General features: G+C 35.4%; 1 protein-coding gene across 1 annotated transcript in view; it reads left to right on the top strand.

Moving 5' to 3' along the window:
* BNIP3 (BCL2 interacting protein 3) overlaps positions 1-23487 on the top strand; it is a 119964-nt gene that overhangs the window by 35921 nt on the left and 60556 nt on the right. Inside the window, exon 2 of the mRNA XM_081765019.1 lies at positions 17771-17939. Coding sequence (XP_081621145.1) covers positions 17771-17939 — 169 coding nt within the window. The remainder of the gene's footprint in view (positions 1-17770; positions 17940-23487) is intronic.

The raw sequence follows: 23487 nt of genomic DNA on the forward strand, positions 1-23487 counted from the left end.
AAAGTGAATTACTCCCTCATAGTTCCACCACTCACAGAGCATAATTTTATGTTCGGAATGGCCATGTTTCATGTTTGACAAGTGGTTCTGGAAATTGGCCCTTGCTCAACCTCTGGTTTTGCACGTTCGGATTTCGGAAAAACACCTAAATTTCGTCGCATCTGATAATCCGTTTCAGAAAACTCACATCATGCGGATTTTGCAGCAGTTGTCTTTACACATTCACTCGCCTCTGGGGCTGAGCTGAGTTCAACTCATGTGGCAGCTATTGATGGTTTTCCCAAGTATGGATTGAGAAACGCCAAGTTGGTTTGACAATCGTCGGGTGCTGGTGGATGGATTTTCCTCAATGTCGTGTCGTATAATCGCAGAATCTGTTACCTTGGAGTGGCCGCACCTTGCTGATCTTCGACATTTGTAGAACCTGCATGAAATTTCTTGAACTAATGAATTGCTGCGCCGTGATTTACTACACCTTCCCTTTCGCATGGTAAATGTTTTGGGTTCGTTCCGCCGTGTTATGCCTGAATTCAAACTCGTGATATATAGTTCATGTATCAGAAGTTGTTGACCACTCATCGGCATTGCTACTAAAAATTGAATTAAGATACTGACGAAGTAGCGGCCTTTGTGTTAAATAGTACGCTTCCCACACTACCTTGTGGACCAGTTGGATCTTTAATTTATGGTCGATTACGACGTATACACACGCCTGTTGTTTGGGCTGGGAAAATATGCAAGACATGACCATGCTTGTAACTTGGAAAGCCTGCAGTACTACAAATTTTTGAGTAATTCACAAATTATCGATGTTATTCCTAGAAGCTAGAACTAAATAATTCTTCATTTGCTTTAGTGATATTTGTAAGTACTTCACATACTGGTACAATTCGCGGCAAAAAACCTGCAACATGAGCATATAAGTTTATTGTGAAATGACGAAACCTTTTGCTCCAAAATAAGTGTGCACGGGAGGAGGCCGAGGTTTATCCTGGCATGATTCGTTCCACTTAGACGTTATGTTCATTCCCTGTGCTGTTAGGCGTAGTTTCACAATAAACTTAAATCCTCATGTTGCAGGTTTTTTGCCGCGAATTGTACATAGGCCTATTAACACACACACACACAGGGTGTTTCAAAACAACGCCGACAACATTTGGGAGGTGATTCCTGACACCAAGATAAGACAAAAAGTATAGACCAACCTGGGTGTACAAATGCTTCCTTTCGAAGTTATAGATTGCCGAAAACATGAAACAATGAACTGTAAAGATCCATAGCGCCAAAACTATGAGACGTATCATAGTCTGGTCAAGACTTCACATAGGAACCAATATGTACGCTATCCAAAAATATATGTTTCAGAATCGTAAGGTACTCACGCAACAATTTTTATAGAGCGAGTTTTGCTACGGGCATATAATTTGACGTACCAACTACCTCTATAAAAATTGCTGCAGAAGTTCCTCAGGATTCTGAAACTTGGATATTTGGATAGGGCACATACTAGTTCCTAAATGAAGTCTTGACCCGACTGCGGTAGGTCCCATAGTATTGGAGCTATGAAAGTTCATTTATTCATTTTTTTCGGCAGCCTATAACTCCGCAAGGAAGCAGTTGTGCACCCAGGTTGGCCTATACTTATCTTAGTGTCAGGAATCACCTCCCAAACGTTGTCGGTGTTATTTTGAAACACACGATATATATATAATCGCATTTTTTCGCACAAGATTTATTCACACGATCCTGTGCAGAAACAACTGAAAAAGATTTTGGGGTAAATAACCGGCAGTAGATAAGAATAAAAAGTAAATAATATTTTCTTAAAATGAAAGTACACTTGAGTAGTCGGGTAAGCAGAGAAATATTTTGTAGAAAAAGAACATAAAAATTACATTGAAACATCGGGGGAGTTGGCTCACGCTCTTCAACGACAATATTTTGTAGGGCTGATCCCCAGGTTCCGGTGCCTATGACCAAAAACAATGTATAACGTAGATCTCGAGTCCGTATATTCTGTACTATTTATTTTATTTGGTTATTTGATTATCATTTCTTCATATCATAGAATAGAAAATGACTCCACGTATTAGTGCAGGCAGTTTGTCCTTTACGTCTTTCATATAGAATTTGTCCGCACGAAATTTTAATATCTAGTATTGGCATCTTAGCAAACAGCTCCACCCCCTTTTTTCCCTTCTAAATCAAATATCAGAAGACGAAACGTGTTGTTTTTAATGGAAAGTCCAAATACCAAATTTGGATGTGATATTAAACATCGTCATATTTCAAGGAAGGCTCTTTCAACAAGGTCGAGAGAGTACAACTGTTTTAAATAAGCAGTTTATATCAAACTAATCAGTTTAAATAAACAGTTTATATCAGATTAAACTCTTTGTTTGGTGTTTCGATCGCTTTCAAGTTCCTGTGATAACTTTTATCTGAGTCTATTTATAATTATTAGTGTTATCTTTCCCATCTAAATATAAATACTAATAAAGATTAATGTGTTATGAAACTTGCACGATTCGATTTATGTTTGATAACAATATTAATATAATAGTTCTAGGTTCCTCGTTATCCACAGCTGGCTAAATCCGGAAGCAAAATAATAGGTCGATTAAGTACGCTGTACGCATTTATGTTAATGTTGTCGTTATATACCTATATATAAAGTTGCCAAGAGAAATTGAGGAAACGTAGATTAATAAAAATATTTACGAACTTCAAAGAAAGCGTTATTTGTGGTTATTGTATTTCGTTGTGAAACAAATATATCTTAATCAGAAATATACACTTAATGTTGTTTTATTGTGGAGAAAACCTGAATACGAAAATCCGGTTGTTTGTGGGAAATGTTTGTTTTATTTCTCACAATGCTTTGATCATTCTGAGGATGAGTGTTCGTAGCAACATGAATAATACGTATCAGAAGTGTGTAGCCTATAGCATTCTTGATTTCAAGTATAGCAATTTTGATGTACGTGTGTTTATAAGTAATGATCTTGATAGTGTACTTTATCATACTATTGGTTATTCATTGTATTATTGTCTATTGATTAAAATTTCATAGATTCTTATCGTACATAGGATGAGTGAGGTGGATTGTGGAAACGTTAAATCGCAGGAAGTGAGCAACTTTTGAGCAACCTTCATCTACCAACTAACGAAACTCAAAATTTACTAAAAGAATATTTTAATATGATAATATAGCATGATTTTATTCATTTCTGTCGGAAAAATTCAGTAAATAGTAGATTATTTTTCATGTAGAATATGTCGAATGAACAGTTTATATAGGCACAATCTCACTGCATATTTGCGCAAGTGAGTTTCTATGAAGTTCTCAAACCGAACATCACTGTCCTTCATAACTTCGATGCTGCACACGTAAAAATTTTAGCAGTCATACTCATTGATGTACTTGGAATAAAGATTCCAAAAGATAAACTGAACCCTTTTTATGAATAATAATTCAATTACATTAATTTGAGGGAAAACTATATTATTTATTTTACTTTATTAACGAGAATGTGCAGAAGGTACTGAATGTATTTGGCAGTTTGAATTTTGGTACACGAAACGAATAGAAGTGACATGATGTTTATGGCATTACCAGTCACTGCATTTAATCTACACAGGTGCCAAGTGAAATAGTGCCAGAGTGTTATTAACCGTCTTTTTTGCCCTTGAATGCTATGAGTTGTAAGTTTGTGAACATGTAAAAATTAAACTGCAAGAAAATGCAGTACATTGACCTGACCGTCACTCGGCGCAAGGCCAGCTGTGGTAATAAAGCGATGCAGACAAGCAAATCACGTCAAAAATTTAGCTCCTTTGCAGGGATGTGACTGAAGTCTTTTCTCGGACGGATTTCTCAAGGGCGTATAGAAGCCTGATGTTAATAATAGGTATCGCGTAGTCAGTGGTCACTGAACAGACGCAATCAGGCGTCCTTGGAATCAATAACATCACATCTGGAAAATTAGTACAGGAAACAACTTGCGTGATGTGTTAAAAGAATATATTTACATACGGCAGTATTTTAGGCTTTACTGAATCCAGTCGTGCTTTTAGAGAGATACTCATGATCTTGTTCTTAAACGAATGTAGAATTGGATAGTCGATGGTACTATCAAACTCTAATCTTGTTTCAGTTGTCTTGTATTTCATCCAAATATGGATAAACGTCCTCTTTTTCCTTTTTCTTTTTTTTTTAAAGTTGTTCAGCAAGACAAACGAATTTTTGAATAATATATTTTTATATTTATTCGTAAAGCAATGTTACAATATTAGTAGATGTTAGCCCTGAAGACAATAACCAACTAAGTAAACGTACCCCTCGATATCTCTGATTTAAGTCTAAGCGAATCTTAAGACTTTTGTTACGCATTGCCAACTACTATAGGCGTCAACTAGGAGGCCAACAGGACACCTTATAGGGGAAATCACAACACAAATCCTTGTGCATAATGAAAGCCATTTTTTTTTTTCTGTGTTGAAAGAAATGGATTTTACTTCAGTTTCTAACTGGTTATTCTCGCAGTGTGAATATGCAAACAAGAAAACTGCCAACGTTTGTGGTCGCCCAGCTCCAGGCGCGCACCCAGAAATTTTGGTTGAGAGGGATCCAGTACTACTAAACCTTAGATCTGTGTAGTATTGAAGCGGTATTATTCTGCATCCGAAAGGACTATAAATTATTCAGTACTGCCACCTATATTCTCAGGGAAAATTACAGAAGTAGATTGTTTTTATAAGAAAAGCAAGAGTACAAATTAAAGCGTAAGGTCAAATCGTTATACTACGTCAATCATTTCTCTGCTAAACACATACAAATTTGTTAAAAGAAAATGTATAAATGTGTGTCGAGTTGCAAAGTATTTTTTTTTTTTTGGGGGGGGGGGAGGTTCGAATTCGGTAGACCCCGCGTGGGTGCGCATGTGACCAGCTCTGGTTTCCAAGTGAGTTGCTTTGGGATTCTTGCCAGTAAGCGTATCTTAACTACTACGCACAATTGCTGTTAGCCACTCAGCAGTGCAAAATTACTAAAGATTGCCCATTTTATTTGTGAGGAACCAAATTTCCCAACTGAAATTTTAAAAAAAAAAGTCAGAGTAGAAAGGGCCCGAACCTTTCATTTAAGCTGTAATTGGTGAAGTGCGAATTGATTAAATAGTCATTGAAATAAAGTAAATAAACTGTCCTCTTAATGCAGCCTTCTATTTAACTTTAACCAGAAATATTACACGCGTAATATTACATTGTATTTAATCTGTTATGGGTATGCAACCCCACAATGCACCAGATTTTTTTTATAATTATATATTTTGTAGCACTGGTGTGGCATTAAAAAATAAAAGTATTTTATTTTATTTGTTTTTTCTGTATTATATATTTGCAATATGTTTGACTGATAGTTTCTAGATTTCGCCTTTTTTTTTCCTTTTGAGCAACGAAAGAGAAGAAAAAATTAAATGAAATGAAATCTTTTACGTCCCACGATTATATCGGCTAAGCTAAAGGAAACTATGATGATGAGAAATGAAAGAAATTGTGGAATGAAAAAAGTGGTAGGAAACGGGAGAACCTGAGAACCCATGCACACGGGTGTAGAAGAGAAGAAAGTTAGGTGATCGTGAAAAATAAACAACTTCAAAGTTTCAACAGACTTACACGTTTCATTATTCATAGATCCCGAAAAAGTTCTTTCGACATCAATCTGTTCGTCCTGACGTACTCGTCTAGAAGCTATACCGTTCAACGTATCTCAATCAAATTTTAAACTTAAGGTTTTTATTTTATCCTCCAATTTTTTCCCCCGAATTTTTAATCTATTCCGAAAAATAGCATAGTTTACTTAAGGGTAAAAATAAAGAAATTGTATTTCCTCAGAAACGACAGATGATTTTGTTCATATTTCATAAATAAATATTTCAATAATCTGACAATATAGAATAACTCATTTGCTCTGATTAAATGTACGAGGGATAGTTTATTTATGGAGTGATTTTTTTTTTTTTCGGACAATTTTCTCTAAGAAAAGACTAGTCAGTCTATTTATATTTCATAAGTATTCCATTGATAACCGGACAATAGCATATAACTCATTTGTTAAAATCTACGAGGGGTAGTTTATTATTGAGGGGAGGGAGTTTTTTCGGATTTTCTCAAAAACTACTGAGGCAGTTTTGTTCATACTTCATAAATATTTCATTAATACCATTACAATATGCCATAACTCATATATCCTGAGAAAAATAATATACTTTATTCTTGGAGCTGAGTTTTTTTAGATGATTTTCCCAAAAACTACTCATCCATTTTGCTCATGTTTAATAAATAAGTATATCATTAATAGCTTTATATTATGTAAATTATTCCGTACGAAAAAAATCATAAGGGGTTGTTTACTCTTCGAAATGAATTTCTTTAAATACTACTTTCTGAAAAACAAACACAGGCGATGTTTGTCGTATTCCATAAATGAATATTTCATTATTATTATTATTATTATTATTATTATTATTATTATTATTATTATTATTATTATTATTATTATTATTATTATTATTATTATTATATTGCTTAAATCACTTCCATGAAAATATCCATAAGAGGTAGTTTACTCTTCGGGTGAGTTTTCTTTTCTTAATTTTTTTAAAATATCATTCATGTGATTTTGTTACTTTATAAACAAATATTTCATTAATAATATTTCTTACGGAAGAATCTACAAGGAGTATTTTACTTTTGGGGCGAGTTTCCTTTCGATAAATTTTCCGAAAACTCCTAATAATTTCATTCGTATTTCACAAGAAAATGTCTCATTAATTACTGCGGCACAACATTATTTAGTTTAAGGAATTCAGCGAGTAAGTGTAATGAGGTGGCTTGTACATTTGATTAAAAACTGTTTTTCGTTAAATTCTTCGGTTCTAGCTTACGAGTCCAGGAGGCTGATTTAATATGCAAAATCAATGCATAAAATAGTTACTCCTTTCATAATTGAGTGTTGTCATAATGCATAGGTGGATAAGTGACCCTTTGGGAAAATCAGATGGCGTTGACTGGAGCGTTCGCCCAGTATCGTGAGAATAATTGGGAAGCTGTTTGGAAGAAAGGGGATTGAAGATTCTGGTTACGGAAACCAGCAACAACGGCGATAGGATTTCTGATGTTCCAGATCGTAAATGCTTTAGTTCAAGTCACTAGCTGGTTTGGCAAAGTCCTTCGGCGCTTTGTGACTGAGAGTTTTCATTTTGCAATGAAATGGTAAATAAATAGCAAAACAAGATTTATATCTCCGTTTGTCATTAAAATATTTTATCCAGGAGCTACGATGAGGAGGGGTGGTTAAGTCTTGCTAGTGTCATCTAGAATCTGGATACGTTACACCTAACGGATCTGGGGATGGTAATATATCGTAGCCCTTCTATGATTTTATATGTTCTCTTTCGTGATTTTTCCCCCCTTTTATTTTGTTCAAGGGACCTAGTTCATAGGACATGTTAAGTCCTAGAATAGACATCGATTATTTAAAAGAAAAACGTTGAACGACTGAATTCAAAATAATGTAAAGTGGTTTTTGATGATCGATATAAAAGATTATAAGCTGCTTTATTTATTATCCTGCCGTCTCATTGCATTCCTAATATCTCAAATGATGACCTTTCTGTTCTGAAAACGAAAGTACTAAAATTTTATCCAAAAAAAATGTTTTTCCCTTTCGAGTATTAATCGAGCAATGTGGTCTACCGAAGCGAGTGGCGGCGACAGACTCATTGAACCGAACGCATTTTGATAGATAAAAACGTTGACCAGATCAAAGGTGGTAAGTTCAAATTGTGATATTTGCTAGCTGCCGTAAATACCATGCATGAAGTTCATAAAGAACAGAACATACCAATGTTTATTATACTTAAAAGTTATATATGTATCAGTCAATTAATTTTACAAAAAAGTTTTAATAGCTTAATAAAAAGTATGAGACCAAAAGTTGGTATATATACTTTCACATTGACATTTTCATAGTCACGATATGAAAGTTAAATTGTTCATTGCCCTTTTGCGCTGAGGTCGCTGATAACGAGCACGATGCCTGTTCCGATAACGTTTTCATGTACTTTCTTGAAAATCAACTTCATTCAAACTGAAGAAACCTTGGTTAATTAATTAATTTGTGCTCCTTACGAAAATTGCCAGGAAAAGAGGGGATGTCCTAAAATTGTTGTTTTGACCTTTAAGGGTAAACAAATACAGTAAAACTTCATAAATATGGAAAGTGAAAATAAAGATAATGTCAGTTAATCATGTTACAAATTCCAGTTGAGTTGTTCAGATTAGGCCTGCAGCCAATGGGTGTCTGCCCCATTCCTAAATTTTCTTGCACGCCTCGACCATAATATGTCGTTATATTAATACAAAAGTCGCAGTTTAGATATTTGTGAGACATGCTTCATTTTAAATTCATTTTAATTCTTATACGAGATGAACAAACGTGGAAAAAAGCTAGGAACGAGTGATAGATAGGGAGGATACAGATCTCCAGCAATATATTCCAGTGAGTGGAATTGAGCGAGGACAGTCATAGTAACCGAAATGACGCGAAACAAAAAACAATTCGTTGATGGATTTAGAAAATACGGAAGTCAGAAACCATACAAAAGTGCGTTCTTTGTGTGTTCCGGGTAGACATCTAGGAGCTAGCAAGTAAAAACTAGGCAGTATGAAGCAACAGAGAAGATATATATATATATTTTTTTTTTTTCAAGGGAGCGTTAGTATACAAGAATTTTTCTTCAATCGCTAGATTATATTATTAAATTTTAGATTTAATTTGTGCTACTGTCGAGCGCGGACCTACAATTTATGACAAAACTTTGAAGATGAAAAAGTTAGTTTACCCAGAAATAACGCTACTACAATGTAGTTATGCAGCTTGACACGACTGAGAAAGCTTGATTTCGGGAGCCGAAGGTTTTTCCACAATATTGTGCTACCCTTATTTTCTGCAAAATAAATAGCAGTGGAATTTTTACGTACGCTTTCTACGTTCATTCTTGTACATGCTATTTTATTTTTGTGTGTTTCCGTATAACGATTCACAGTGACACGACCTACGCGAAAATTACGTACTTGACACGTTTCTACGATGCATGACGCCGTGAATTTAGCGTCGCGTCGGAAATGGCCTGAATGAACCCCTCCCGTAATCTCTTCAATTTCTTCGGCATAAGACCAAGCTCTACCACACGGCTGTACTGCGTGACTAACGAGATATTGATTGCCCCGTTGCAATCTCATGGCGATGGGTTGCACATGCGTGGTTCAGTTGCACATTGACTTCGACTCAATATAAATGAATCAACCCCTGTATTTCATAAATAAATGTTTTAGTAATAACTGCAGGAAGACTAGATTTAATTTAATGAATAGTGCGCTGATAAGTTCATTTTATTTTCTTCTTAAATATGCACTTTAATAAATTTCTCAGATATTATTGTTTAAATAGTTCTAAATAGTAAAGTCTGTGTACTAAATCTAATCTCAGCCGCCTTCATTTTACAACCAATAAATGAATAATAGTAGCATTAAAAGCCCTACACATACCTTTCCTAATTTAAGGGAAAAAATCTGAGTGCTATTCTGAAAATTTCGTAGTTAGATTTAATGGAACAAAATTGCCATTTAGAATATATCCATAAATTAAACTCAAGTTAGTAACGTTTTTGAAGCTAAAGACATTTTCTGTCGGAAGTAACGCGAAACATTTTTTTTTTTTTTTTTTTTTATCTGTCCATATAGATTCCATTTAGAGAAGGTTAAGATGTTGTACACAACTTGTTCATTTCAAATATAAGAACACGATATAACTCTAAAAAGAAAAACAAATTTTGTAAATAATATACTTCCGCTAAATTAACATCATACCTAAATGTCCGTTTATGGCTTTAATTTTGTAAACTGAACTTAATAGATTCTAATAGAATACCTGAAATTCACAATGTGTTTCCTGAAAGGAGAACGAGATGTAAGCCAAATTCTAGACCGAAACAAAAATTAGTTTGTATCTGCTGCTTTGTGATTCTTGTCTGCCAGTGTGAGTTTAGGCAGCCACTAAAATACTTTGTATGGTGGTTAGGCAACCAACATGACCGCTCTAGTATGTTGGGTTGCGTAACTTAAACTTGCAGATCACCAATAAATTACTAGTTCGAAAATCAATAAAGATAGCCAGCTCTGGACTAACATAGTACTCATAAGTAGTAAATGTTGTAAAGGCACTTCTGTAATTGTAGAATACACTACAGGGAAAGAAAGCTGGTACTTGAATAAGAAAGTCATAAAAAGTAAGATAAGGAAAAAGAAAAGAACTAGCGTGTCTACTGATACTGGAAATACTTGAATTATACTGGAATTTAATTTTGATACTGGAGATACTGGAAATATACTGGAATTTTGATCCACATACTGGAAAAATCATGAAACTAGTGAGGTCCTTTAAGAAATGTTTTAAAAAATCAATGTGTTTCAGTAAAATCAAGGTTAGCTAAATTTATTGAAAATATTCTTTTGATGGTAAAACATTTACAAAACTGAAATCAAGTGTGTGATTATTCCTTAAAAACTTTTTTTTTTTAAAAAAAAATCATTGTATTATGTACAGGAATTTTGCTGATAGTTGTACTGAATATACTGGAAATATACTGGAATTTTGAAAATGAAACTCGGTAGACACCCTGTAAACATTTCAGCTCTTTTTTTTTTTTTTTTTTTTAAGAAAAAGGCTGACTTTTTATTAAAAAGAAAAAGAAACTCCGTCCCATCAAAAAAACTGGCTTTTTTTCTGTAGTTAGACTACAGGAAGCTGACCAATAATATGAAAGATACCGTACATAGTACATGAAGCGTCGAAGAATAGCTATTTTCATTTAATTCTATTGATTAACTAACACTAAGATTCAACTGAGATTCCACTTTGAAGTAAGTCATTTACAGCAGTTAAGGTTTACAATTACAACACCGCACCACTGAGTTTCTTGAACCAGTTCTGTATCTCTAACATTTCCAAGAGCTCCTTCGTGGCTAAGAGGTTTGCTTGTGCACCTTTTGGCGTGGGAGATCTTGGTTCAATTCCCAGCGGGAGATCATGTTTGGATCCCATGTTAAGCTGTAGGTCCACGTCCCATATAGCCTCGCAGTTGAAAGGGGCGCAAATAAAAGAGAAATCCAACGTTTTCGACAGCCTTTATCTTTCACCAGAGAAGACTGACACTACAGTTAGTTATGTAATAAAAGATATCAGACAAAGCATTTATATTTAGCTTCCGATAAGTGAATCACAATAATAATAATGAAACGAACTTGCTAATAACTGACAGTAGCAGTAGATGAGGTTGTAACATAGTTATGGATATCATAATCACCATAAGTTAGTTTCTTGACTCAAGGGAAAATGTTACTTCTCGTCCATTGTATATATATAATAAACACGAATTTAAATTGTGAAAATAATAATAAATAAAAATGCATGCTCTTTCAGTTTGACAGACATTAAATCAAATGTATGAAAGGCTATGTGGAAATAGCTGATCAGTTGGTTAAATGGGTAAATTAAAAATGTACTTACAATTTTTTTTTTTTTTTTTTTTTATAACAGCAATTTAACATTTTGAGATTTGAAACTTTGCATTGATGCTAATAAAAGGTGATTACGTTATAAATATTCTATTCACTGTGGTTTTATGATTATAAAACAATAGAACAAAAAAAATGTTACTGCATTCCATCATATAGTAGATACGTATATACCACTGAGCGTTGAAAAGTGACAGGTGCCCGCTGTAAAATAATTTTTAAAACTCACTGACATATTTAAGAGGAAGAATAATGACCTAAAAGGTGTTACGTGAGCACAACGTTGTCTCCATTGACATTTCCTAGTTACCTAGGTGATATGTCTGTTGTCATTTTGCACTTCCGTTCTCTTTGTTGAAAGTTCTGGAATAATGTCTTTATGCAGTATTAATAATCTAATCTATCATGTATAAATCTCCGTTTCCGGGTTTCATTTTGCTAGCAGACAGAACTTAATTTTGTCACTACACAGTTTTTATGCGGTTATAATGTTAATATTAATAAGAACTCAGTAACACTGTCTAATAATTTTGGAAAGTATAAATAACACAAGGATCATATTAGAGTATTCTGTGTATGTGCACTTATTTTCTTTTAAATTTGATTAGAAATAGCAGCATTCATATAATTTCAATAGCGACTTGCCTTTTTATTCTACAGACAAAATACGAGGAGTATATAAGTAATAGGAAGTTACTACTACTACTAATTTTATATGATGGCAAAAGAAATAAAAATAAGGATTCGATCTAGGATTTTACTGCAAAAAAATTAGTAGTAGTACTGTAGTAGTTATCAATGATTCATATAGTCATATAATCACTCTTGTGTGTTAACTAATAGCCTTGTGAATACTAGGGATGGCCAGAACCGGTTCCAAGTGGAACCGGTTTTCGGGTCTGAACGGATCCGGTTCTAGAAGATCCGGTTTTTCGGATCCAGGTCTGGAACCGGTTTTTCGGATCCAGGTCTGGAACCGGTTCTTCGGATCCAGGTCTGGAACCGGGTTTTCGGATCCAGGTCTAGAACCGGTTCTTCGGATCCAGGTCTGGAACCGGTTCTGAAACAGAACCGGTTCCTCGCAGAACCGGTTCCGCTGGAACCGAAACTTTGTGACCATCCCTACGCTAAACCCGTGCTGCTGGCAAGCTGTGAACAGTAAGCTAGATGAAATGGTGGAAGCGACAGGCAGGCGCCCAGGCGGCGGCAGCTTGTCTCATTTGGCTAAATAAACTGGGTAACTGGCAAACTCATTGGTTAAACAGGCAAACTGGCCAACTCATTTGGCTAAACACCCACTGGTGGACCAAAATTTTTTTCTGGGGGCACAAGCGGGTCTGGGCGAGGAAGGCACAACCGCATGGTCCTCTTTGCATTATTTTTGAAGGTGAACTTTATGCCTCCTTTACGGGTCTTTGGGGGCTTTAGGATCCAGGTCTGGAACCGGTTCCTAAGATCCGGTTCTGGAACCGGGTTTTCAGATCCAGATCTGGAACCGGTTCCTAAGATCCGGTTCTGGAACCGGGTTTTCGGATCCAGGTCTGGAACCGGTTCCTAAGATCCGGTTCTGGAACCGGGTTTTCGGATCCAGGTCCGGAACCGGTTCCAGAACCGGTTCTGAAAACCGGATCTCCAAGAACCGATTCCTTGCGGAACCGGTTCCGCCGGAACCGGAACTTTGTGGCCATCCCTAGTGAATACCTGTCCTTGAAGGGAGCATAACACTGAAGACCCTGTGGCGTCGTAATGGACAACACAAAGGCATTTAACTTGTTGTTCGTATCTGTATGAGAGATTTACACTATGTTGTGAATATGCTAAGTGTTACAACTATTTAAGAGTTGTAAATCGGTAACTGCACCAGGCATAAATATGAAGTGATTATGGTAATAACTCAAGGTCTGTTAACTATCTTATGCGCATACATGTAATTTCGAAGTACATCTAATCAACAGCAAAAACTCATGCGTCCAAATTGAAACTTGCGACAGTGACTCGAGTTTTCAGTTGAATGATTTGAAAGTGATTTCATGAAAGAAAAGAAGAAGAAGAAAAAGAGTAACCCATTAATTGTAGTTAGGTAATCAGAGTACACAATCCATCCTTAGGTCGTTCCGCCCATTTATTTGTTGTATTTTGAACGTAACACGTGTACACCTATTGATACTGTTCAACAGTGTACAGTACATACATAATTACAGTTCATAAGTCTTTCCGATTTACATCAAGTTACATGCTCAAAGTATTGTTTTGTATGTGCTTCAAATATATCTATTATAGAACTTCTTATTTGGACAGTATTATACAAAGTGCACATTCTTCTAATGGCAATGTACTCAATACAAGAAATGTTTGTAACCGCGAGGGCATTTTCTGTTCGGGATATTGTCAGAGATTTCTGATAGTAATGCTGGTGAATTTCATTATGTATATGTTTCTTTAAAAAAAAAAAAAAAAAAAAAAAAAAAGGACGGGAATTACAATGTGCTGATCACACATCCCCAACTTGAAATGGTGGTTGGTCTGCAAAAGCTCTTCAGTTAGTTCAGTTTTATAGGGTTGAGTGAAACAAAGGGGCCATCACCTTTCACTGCGTAGTATGGTCGTTGTTGTTGAGGTGGTTCATAATTTATCAGCAGTCAGCTTCCGAAATGTCAATTTTAGTAGACCAACTATAAAGCCTAAATTTTGATATTGTCTTTTAGTTTTTGCTTTATTTTAAATATAATAAGAACACAGCTATCTTAAAAAGCGTCCTCGTATTTTCTCCTTCTTTAAAAGTTTTAAAGTAAAAGAAAATGGTACCTTTGATTTTGTTTATTATTAAGAAATTTGTAATAAGAGGTGCAAAATAGGAAGCTTTTTTGAGATGAAGGTTTTTTCCTATAAAAAGCGACTTTTTTGACTTACGATTTTCTCACTCAAGTATAATCTTTTTGATTGATTTGCTGTAGTGTATTCTACAATTCTAAAAACTGCCTTTGGGACATTCCATGTAAAACCAACTAATGAAATGACAAAATCTGACCTGACCATCTTAGATTTTTGTAAAAATTGGTGCACAGCTTTATTACAGTGGAAGAATTTTCCGTAACAGTGATTATCAAAAATTGTCATAAAATGGTTAATATGTGCACTAGAGATATGGAACAAACACCATTGAAAAACTCAGATTGCTCTAAAAGTTGTACTATATTGAAAAAACCTGTACAATAAAAGATAATACTTCAAAAGTTTAAAGTAAAATGCGAATTTTGAATTTCGCACAGAAATGTCCCGTGAATTTGTTCAGAATTGCCCAGATTGTAGTTTCATATGTGTACTAAAACACCACAAAGTTGCCCTTGAGGCACTCAATGGGATCCGATTCAAAATTCAACATTGCAGGATATTGACCATGTGAATATCTGGGTTCAAATCGATAATCTTTTGCCTGTAGCTATTTACCTACAGCATCAAAGGAATTTATTTTTAACTTCATTTGTTTCTTGATGTATTCATTTGAATTTACACAGTTATCCACCTTTTCAGTTATTTAGACAGATATTACATTTCCGAACAGTACTCAATACAGGTCATTGTTCTTGTTAGTCAGTATGGATGTTCCTAAATTTATATTGGCAATATTGATACATGTTATATTCATTCCTTTGTTTCACGGTCGCTGTTACAGACATGTGGAAGTGCATAATTGAAATAGGAAAAATAATTCATTGACTAATTGTTTGTGCTGAAAGTGTGAAGTGATTGTGAACAGCGCCACAGTGTTTCATAACACATTTGACGCAAATTTGCGAAAGGGAGGGAAACATATCCCTCCCTTTGATAATAAATTCTTTTTCCTATTTCAGTGATGCACTTTCACATGTCTGTAACAACAATCCTGAAACAAATGAATGAAAATAACATGTATCAATGTTGCCAATATAAATTTAGAAACATCCATGCTGACTAGCAAGAATAATGACCTGTATTGAGTACTGTTCGAAAATGTAATACCTGTCTAAATAACTCAAAAGGTTAACTCAAATTGTGTAAATTCAAATGAATACATCAATAAACAAATGAAGTTAAACATAAATTCCTTTTCATGCCAATAAATAGCTATAGGTGAATTGTTATCGATCTGAACACAGATATTCACATGGTCAGTATCTAGCAATGTTGAATTTTGAATCGGATCCCATTGAGTGCCCAAGTGTAACTTCGTAGTGTTCTAGTAAACACATGAAATTACAATCTGGACAATTTTGAACAAATTCATAGGAACATATCTGTGCGAAATTCAAAATTCAAATTTTACTTTGAATTTTGAAGTATTATCTTCTATTGTACAGGTTCTTCAATATAGTACAACTTTTAGAGCAATCTTTGAGCTTTTCAATGGTGTTTGTTCCATGTCTCTAGTGCACACATATTAACTATTTTATGACAATTTTTGATAATCACTATAACGGAAAATATGTCCTTTTTGAAGTTTTTGAATATCCCGTATGGGGACTTTTCAGGAGGAGAAAGGTGTGCATCAATTTTTACAAAAATCTGAAATGGTCAAGTCTGGTGACTTGTTTTGACATGGTATATCCCCTTTACAGCATTCACAACTTATGAATCTTATGTTCAGTTCGGGGCTTGCTATCTTTCTTGTTTTCGAACTGACCTTTCACAGGTGACTAAGAAAGTTATGGAACCCAATATAACTCAAGGGTCATGTTGGTTGCCCACCAAATTACGAAGTTCCTAAAAGTTGCACGTCTTGTTTCCTAAATTGTGTTTCCCAAATTCAAACTGCGAACAGAAAAATATAAACCAAGAACTAGATACAAACAAGAATCAAATATTAGTTATACCACGCTTATGTTTCTTATATTATAGTTTAATTTCACTCTTATCTCTTTCTCCGTTTGGGAAACATTTTATTTGAACTTGAGATATTCTATTAGAACCTAATATAAGTTCAGGTTACCAAATTAAAGCCATTTTGAGTATATTGGTTTAACTGTAGTACAATTTCGTTATTTACAGATTTTTTCTTTCTTTGTATCGTGTCAATATATTTGAAACAAGAAACTTGAGTATAGTGTTTTTAACTTCCTGCTCAAATGTAATGCCTTCAATAAATTATATACAGGGTGTTTCAAAACAACACCGACAACGTTTGGGAAGTGATCCCTGATACCAAGATAGAAAAAAAAGTATAGACCAACTTGGGTGCGCAAATACTTCCTTTCGGAGTTTAGGCTGCCGAAAAGATAAAAAACTGAACTTTACTGGTCCATAGCTCCAAAACTATGTCACCTACCGTAGTCGGGTCAAGACTTCACGTGGGAACTAGTATGTACACTATCCAAATATACATGTTGCAGAATCCTGCGATACTTTCACAACAATTTTTAGAGAGGTAGTTGGTGAGTACTTCAGGTTATATGCCCGTAGCCGAAGTCCCTCTATAAAAATTGCTTCGTATCTCAGGATTCAGAAACATGTATTTTTGAATTACACATATATTAGTTCCTAAGTGAAGTCTTGACCCGACTACGGCAGGTCTCATAGTTTTGGAGCTATGGAGCTTTAAAGTTCGTTTTTCCAAGTTTTTGGCAGCCTATAACTCCGAAAGGAAGCATTTGTGCACCCAGGTTGGTGTATACTTTTCGTCTTATCTTGGTGTTAGGAATCACCTCCCAAACGTTGTCGGTATTGTTTTGAAACACCCTGTATATAGATACTTGGTGCACGTAACCTCCTACATAGGAGATGTCTTTAGCTCCAATAAAGCTGAAGTTTTAGTTTGTACTTCAATTCTAAATGATAATTTTGCCCCACTAAGTGCAAATACTATATTTTCAGAACGGTTACTGTTAAACACTTAAAATTTCACATTTTTTTTTTTATCATAGTGCATTGCTCTAGTAGCTATACAAACAATTGTTCGAACTAAAAAAACTGCGTTCCCTAGTTGTCCTTTTTCTTTCAAATACACCATTTTAAATTTGTTGTTACAATTTGAGTTATGTTTGAAATGAGTAATCGCTTATGTTAACCATTTTGAATGTAAAATTCATATCCATACCTGTTGCGCATTCTTTTAATTGCATGTTAATAATTGGACTATTGGAATGTTCATTTGCAGAATCCTGGGTGGACCTCAGTGTGAATGTTACACCGGATAGGGTCACACCTTTACCTTTTGGTTCGGGCGATGAATATTTGAGGCTACTGCGAGAAGCTCAAAGAGAAAGTAACCAGTCTTCTGCTCGAGTGTCGCTTGCGTCGTCGCGAAGAGATACCCCAAAAGACAGGTAAGACTTCTCAGAAATCAGTTCGTATTGTTGTATAGAATTATCCGTAGCAAATTTGCGTTGTTGCATTTTATTCAGCTGTGCTATTAAAATTGATACGTAAACTCCCAGGTTTTTGTTGGCATTCATTATCCCAGTTTGTGGAAAATGTTTGAAGTAAAGTTTGCTCATAAGATTATATTCACTTAATCTGAAAGAGAAAGTACTATATAAATTTAGAGCGCTGAACATAAATGATTCATATCGGAAAGATCGTTTCATATGTAGTGAGACTCAATCAGCATTCGTTTGAACATTATTTGAAGAAGTGGAAGTTCTCTGTTGTTACTTCGTTATCTCAATTTTTAAATACGATGTAGGGAACATTTTGAGAATTGTAATATAAACTTCTATGTAAAAATTAATTAAATATCATTATCGGCTGCTTAATTATTAGAAAGATTGCTTGTATAATGAAAACTATCGCAATGAATACTAGAACAGATTTTTAGCTTCTATAGGCGGGAACAGTATTCAAGCTAAGACGAGACTAATACATCAGAAAACAACTGAAATTGTTCATGTATTATTAAAATGTTTAATTTAAAAATAAATAATTTAGTATCACGTATTTGAAATTGGAGAATATGTTGACATACACCTTTTTAAAAATGCGTACGAGAAGGTAATTCCGTTCAGTGAATTAGAAATATCGTGTATCATACAAGGTCGAGCTGACTCAAAGCTTTAAAAGCGCTCGAGCTATCAGTTCAATGTTTGTAGGATAAAATGACGCATGTTGAGTCACGCATTGTTTCTTTAAACTAATTCCGTCATATTGTCTGCATTGTCTGAGGAAGACTTTTCATATGCATCAAGAGCTTGTTGATAAAAGCGTACATAAAAATATAAATAAATATTTTTAAAAAAATGGCTGTGAAGTTTTTTTTTTTTTTTTTCTGGTTGTCCCATTCCAGCGTTTGAAGTTTTTGAAAGAACCAGCTAGATTCTTGTAATTTTAGTTTTTCTTTGTTCGGATTCTCTTAAGTTTCTTTGGGGCAGAAGTGTTAAAACGTGATTTATATATGAAGATAACATGATTGTCAAGATTCACATCTACAGTGTTTTCTGTTCATTTATAGGCAGGAACATACTCAGGGGTAAGCCCTGGAAATTCGGAGCACCCAGAAATATTGAATTTTCTGTAAATTTAGAATAATTTTAGAGGTGATTTTACACATTTTAATGTAATTTATCCTTATATTGAATTTGGACCGCTTTCCCCGAAATAAATTACTGCGTACGTGCCTGTTGATATATAAAGTCTTTGATAGGTAAATTTTCCATTTGTTTTTTCCAGTTACTGAATTCAGTTCCTGCTGTGATGCTCAGCATTTATTTATTTAAGTTTTGCGCCCCTTTTCAGCACCAAGGCTAGATGAGTCTTGAATCTACAGTATAAGGTGGAATCCAAACTACTGTAGTGCTTTCAAGTTCCAATGTGCTCTTACCGGAAATCGAACACGGGATCACGTTCACAAAGGGTGCATGCTGGCCACTAAGCTAGCGGGAAGGGCTGCTTGGCTTAGAGTGTATAGAAAGTCAATAGAATAGTTTGTGAAAGAAAGAAAGAAATTAAAGCAAAATACACTTAATCTTTTCATGGCTAAAGACAAAACTGTTTTCAAAATCGATTAAGCAAACTGTTTCCGTTTGATAATATGGCGAAACTTGTCTGTTTTGACCATCATCGGTCCCATTGGAACGTTACAAAAAAAAAAAAAAAAAAAAAAAAAAAAAAGTATATTTTGAAGCAGTAACGATGATAGATCATAACACAAGCTTTTCTAATGTAATAACTAGTTACTACCTGCAGTTTGTATCGAATAATAACTAATACCCCTAAGCTTTCGGCTAGTCTGCAAATTGCCTACATGGTAGCGACATGTATTATCCTGACTGTGAACTATGGAAATTAGTGTGACTTAGGCGTCTTGCATTTATAGCAAGGATTAAGAATACCTAAATATTTTCGCCTAGATGTTTATGGAACCCGTAACTCTAAAACGTTTTGAACTTTGCACATTAGCATCAGTCACACTCGATATGTTTTTACTTTGTAGTAAGAATATATATATCAAAGCTCTCTCGTGACTGTGGTTAGTGTTCACAATTTCGATGTGCGAGACCGGAATTCGATTCCCGATGATAATTTGTAGTTCAGATTCCATATTAAGTCGTAGATGTGTATCTCATATAGACTATAGATGTCGTCTCACTCCTATAAGCTCTTAGTTCTGTATTCAGACATATTTAACCTGCTACTAAGTTTGACCACCAAGGAGTGGTAACAAGTTATTTTTTTCGGTTTTACACTTTGCAACATCAATCCGATCGTCATTTCTCACAAGTTTCCAAGGGAGAAAAGGCTTCAAACTCGTGAAGAAAACCAATCGTCAAACTGGTTTTGAATGTAGTGCTGAATTCGTCCCTCCTTTTTTATTCTATAAACCTTTTGACTCTCAGAGTAACATGGATATATTCGCCCATGAACTTCCTCAGACCGAAAGTCTATTCTTGTATCAAGAATGTTCAAAATTGGTCAGATATTTTTTGCATTGTACTGCTGAATTTTAAGTAATTCAGTTTCCCGCTATTACTTCTATACCATTTGAATTTTATCAAAGAAGTACATCTCTCTCTTCGTCAGTCATTCTCAGCACCTAAATTTTGGTTCGAGTTGAGTTTAGCGTTCCTTTCAGCAGCAATACTATTTGAGACGTAGACCTACAGCTTAACGTGGGATATGAACCACATGAGCTCCCGAGAATCGAATCCGGGTCACCCAAGCCAAAGGCGCGTATGCTAACAGTTTAGCCATGAGGGAGTTCCCCGCACCAAAATAAATATACTTAAGATTTCAAAGAAGGATTAGCTTTGTAACAAAAATGCCTCGGATTGGTCAGACGGCGATATGATGGATGCTAGGTTGAAATTTTATGCCCTCCATCACATATTCCCCTTTGTTCAATACTCCAAAATACATATAAACAAACATCCCCAGGTCTCCTACGTTGTACCAAGAATTGTCTAATACGTCAATTCTCACATTCTTAGGCCGCTGTGTCCTTTTTTCTCATTCATTCAGTATATTCAGATTTTCGCGATTGCTTGTGTAGTCTTAGTACGGTCCGTATTAAATGTAGTATGTAGTGTCACGATATTATGCGGAAATGTCTAATTCGCCCAATGAAAGTCTAAAAGCATGGTATGATACTGGTAGATTGTACCATTAATATACTAAATAAAATTTCATAAACCCAGATGGGTTTTCAAGTTGTTTTTTGGGGTAGGAAGGGGGGCAATTGTGCAAACTGAGCCTCATTCGTTGGTAATTATGAATAATAGCTACATCTGTTCAAGCGTTAAAGGTTAGTGTTTTTCAGATCAAATTCTATGCATATATTAGTATTAATTTAATAACACAAAGCCCCGAAGGAAAAAACAACCATATTAGTAGTTATAATCTTGATATTTAATAAAAAGTACTTATTTAATAATCATTTCCGAACGCAATTATTAGTCATTAGATAGAACTTTTACTGAAGGAACATTTCTTTGTTGCGTATATGCCATTTAATTATTTTAGCAGGCCCATTATCTATGTGGATAATGATGGTTGGAAACACCGTTAACCTTCATTTTCACGTGTGCAACCGTAGAATCGCAGCTGAAATCTCGGAACGTAAAATCTATTGTTTTGACGCGATTCACGTGATGCAGATTGACAAAGATGTGTTGTTGGCGCAATAGAATTTTAATGAAATACAGTAACAACATAAAAGTCGGAAGGAAAAACAGTGTGCACAGTGCGTTTAACTATATAGGCAATAAACCTTGGAAGAGGTAAAATTGTTTAATTCTATCCCCTTCTTTATTAATAAAGCTTTTGTTAGAGCCCAACAAGTTGTTTCATTGTATATGCATGCATCGGCGCAAATTTGTCTTCAACGTTGGGGGGGGGGGGGTCATACCCAAAGATCGTTCCCATATTATATATATAAAAGCGATGTTCAAAATATTTATGAAGTTGAAAAACAATGCTGTGAAGGATCAGGGGAGCAGAATTGTCTTCAGTGGCGTATTTAGGAGGCTATCGGGCTCAAGCTCCACCCGAAATAAATTTGTTAGTTTTTCGCATTCCACGTACAACAATAATCCTTCTTACCATTTCTAAGAATGTCATTGACTTTCCATCTTCTTATGCTCTTTGTTTAGAAATAATACTGTATTTGTCAAATTTCATTCCATATAAGAACTGCGTCCTTTTGTTCTTTCTTTCGTCCTTTCTACTTTTCTGTTTCTTTTTCTTGACATTACTTTCTTTCATTTCGCCTATCATACTTTATCGATCGTTGTCAGTTGTGATTCAAGTCGGCCGTCATCAGTAACACCACCAGTAAGAGGAGTTGATAAGAGAAACTGGTGTTCCACACCAACTTGCGCGGATATCAACATGACAGGACTTTAGTTATTACGAGGGTCATTACGAAAGTTTTGAGATGTGAAATAACTCACATACTTAAAATCAATTTAACACTTACATTTTCTCAAAGTATTCACCATTACACTGTACACACTTTCGCATCCTCGAAAACCACTTTTGGAAGCAGTGTTGCCAGTCTTTTTCTTCAAGTGTTGAAAGTCCGTTCTCGTAAGCCACTACAGCTTCTTCAGGGCTGCAAAATCTCTTCCCACGCATGCGATCTTTGATCCCGGGGAACAGAAAAAATCACATGGGGCCAGGTCAGGGGTATACAGCGGATGAGTCATAAGTTTGACCTCCGTAGATTCCGAAAACTGAATTGTGATGTTGGCCGTATGTGCGGACGCGTTGTCATGATGAAGCAGGATCCCATGCAATCCAGTTCTTGGACGCCGTTCCCGAAGCTTCTGGAACACTTTTGTTAGGCAAACAGTGGTGTACCACTGAGCAGTAACAGTCCTGTGTTCTTCAAGTGGAACAGTTGCAACATGGCCAGATTTGGAGAAGAAAGTTGCGACCATCTTCTTCCCCACACTTCGCGGTCGCTTCATTTCGTGGGTGGATTTTGGTCTGGAAAGATCCAAACTGTAGACTGGCGTTTATTTTCAGGGTCAAATTGATAGATCCAAGTCTCATCACCAGTAACAAATGTCAGAGACTCGTCGTGAATTGCCTCCATCAAATCTTGCAAGCATTTCTTCACACCATTCCACACACATGCGCTTCTGCTGTTCAACTATTAGGAAACAACATCTCCAAGTAAGTTTTTGTCAGAAGGAAGTCTTCTTTTTCCTGGCTTACTGTATGTGAATCCCGTTGACGTTTGCATCTCGGAAGGGATTATTGTGGTGCGACGCTGTGTCATCGTCAGGAGTACAGTTGTTTCCTAGTTGTGTCAACGGACCTTGGGTAAATGTTCGGAGCGTACGTTGATACGATGATGCAGCATGACTATGAGAGTCCAGTAGAAACAAACTTATTGAGAAAGCAACTGATCAAACCAGAAGTGAAATATTGCAGACG

The sequence above is a fragment of the Thermobia domestica genome, chromosome 1 (assembly GCF_964235325.1).
Source record: "Thermobia domestica chromosome 1, izTheDome1.hap1.1, whole genome shotgun sequence".
NCBI lineage: Eukaryota > Metazoa > Arthropoda > Insecta > Zygentoma > Lepismatidae > Thermobia > Thermobia domestica.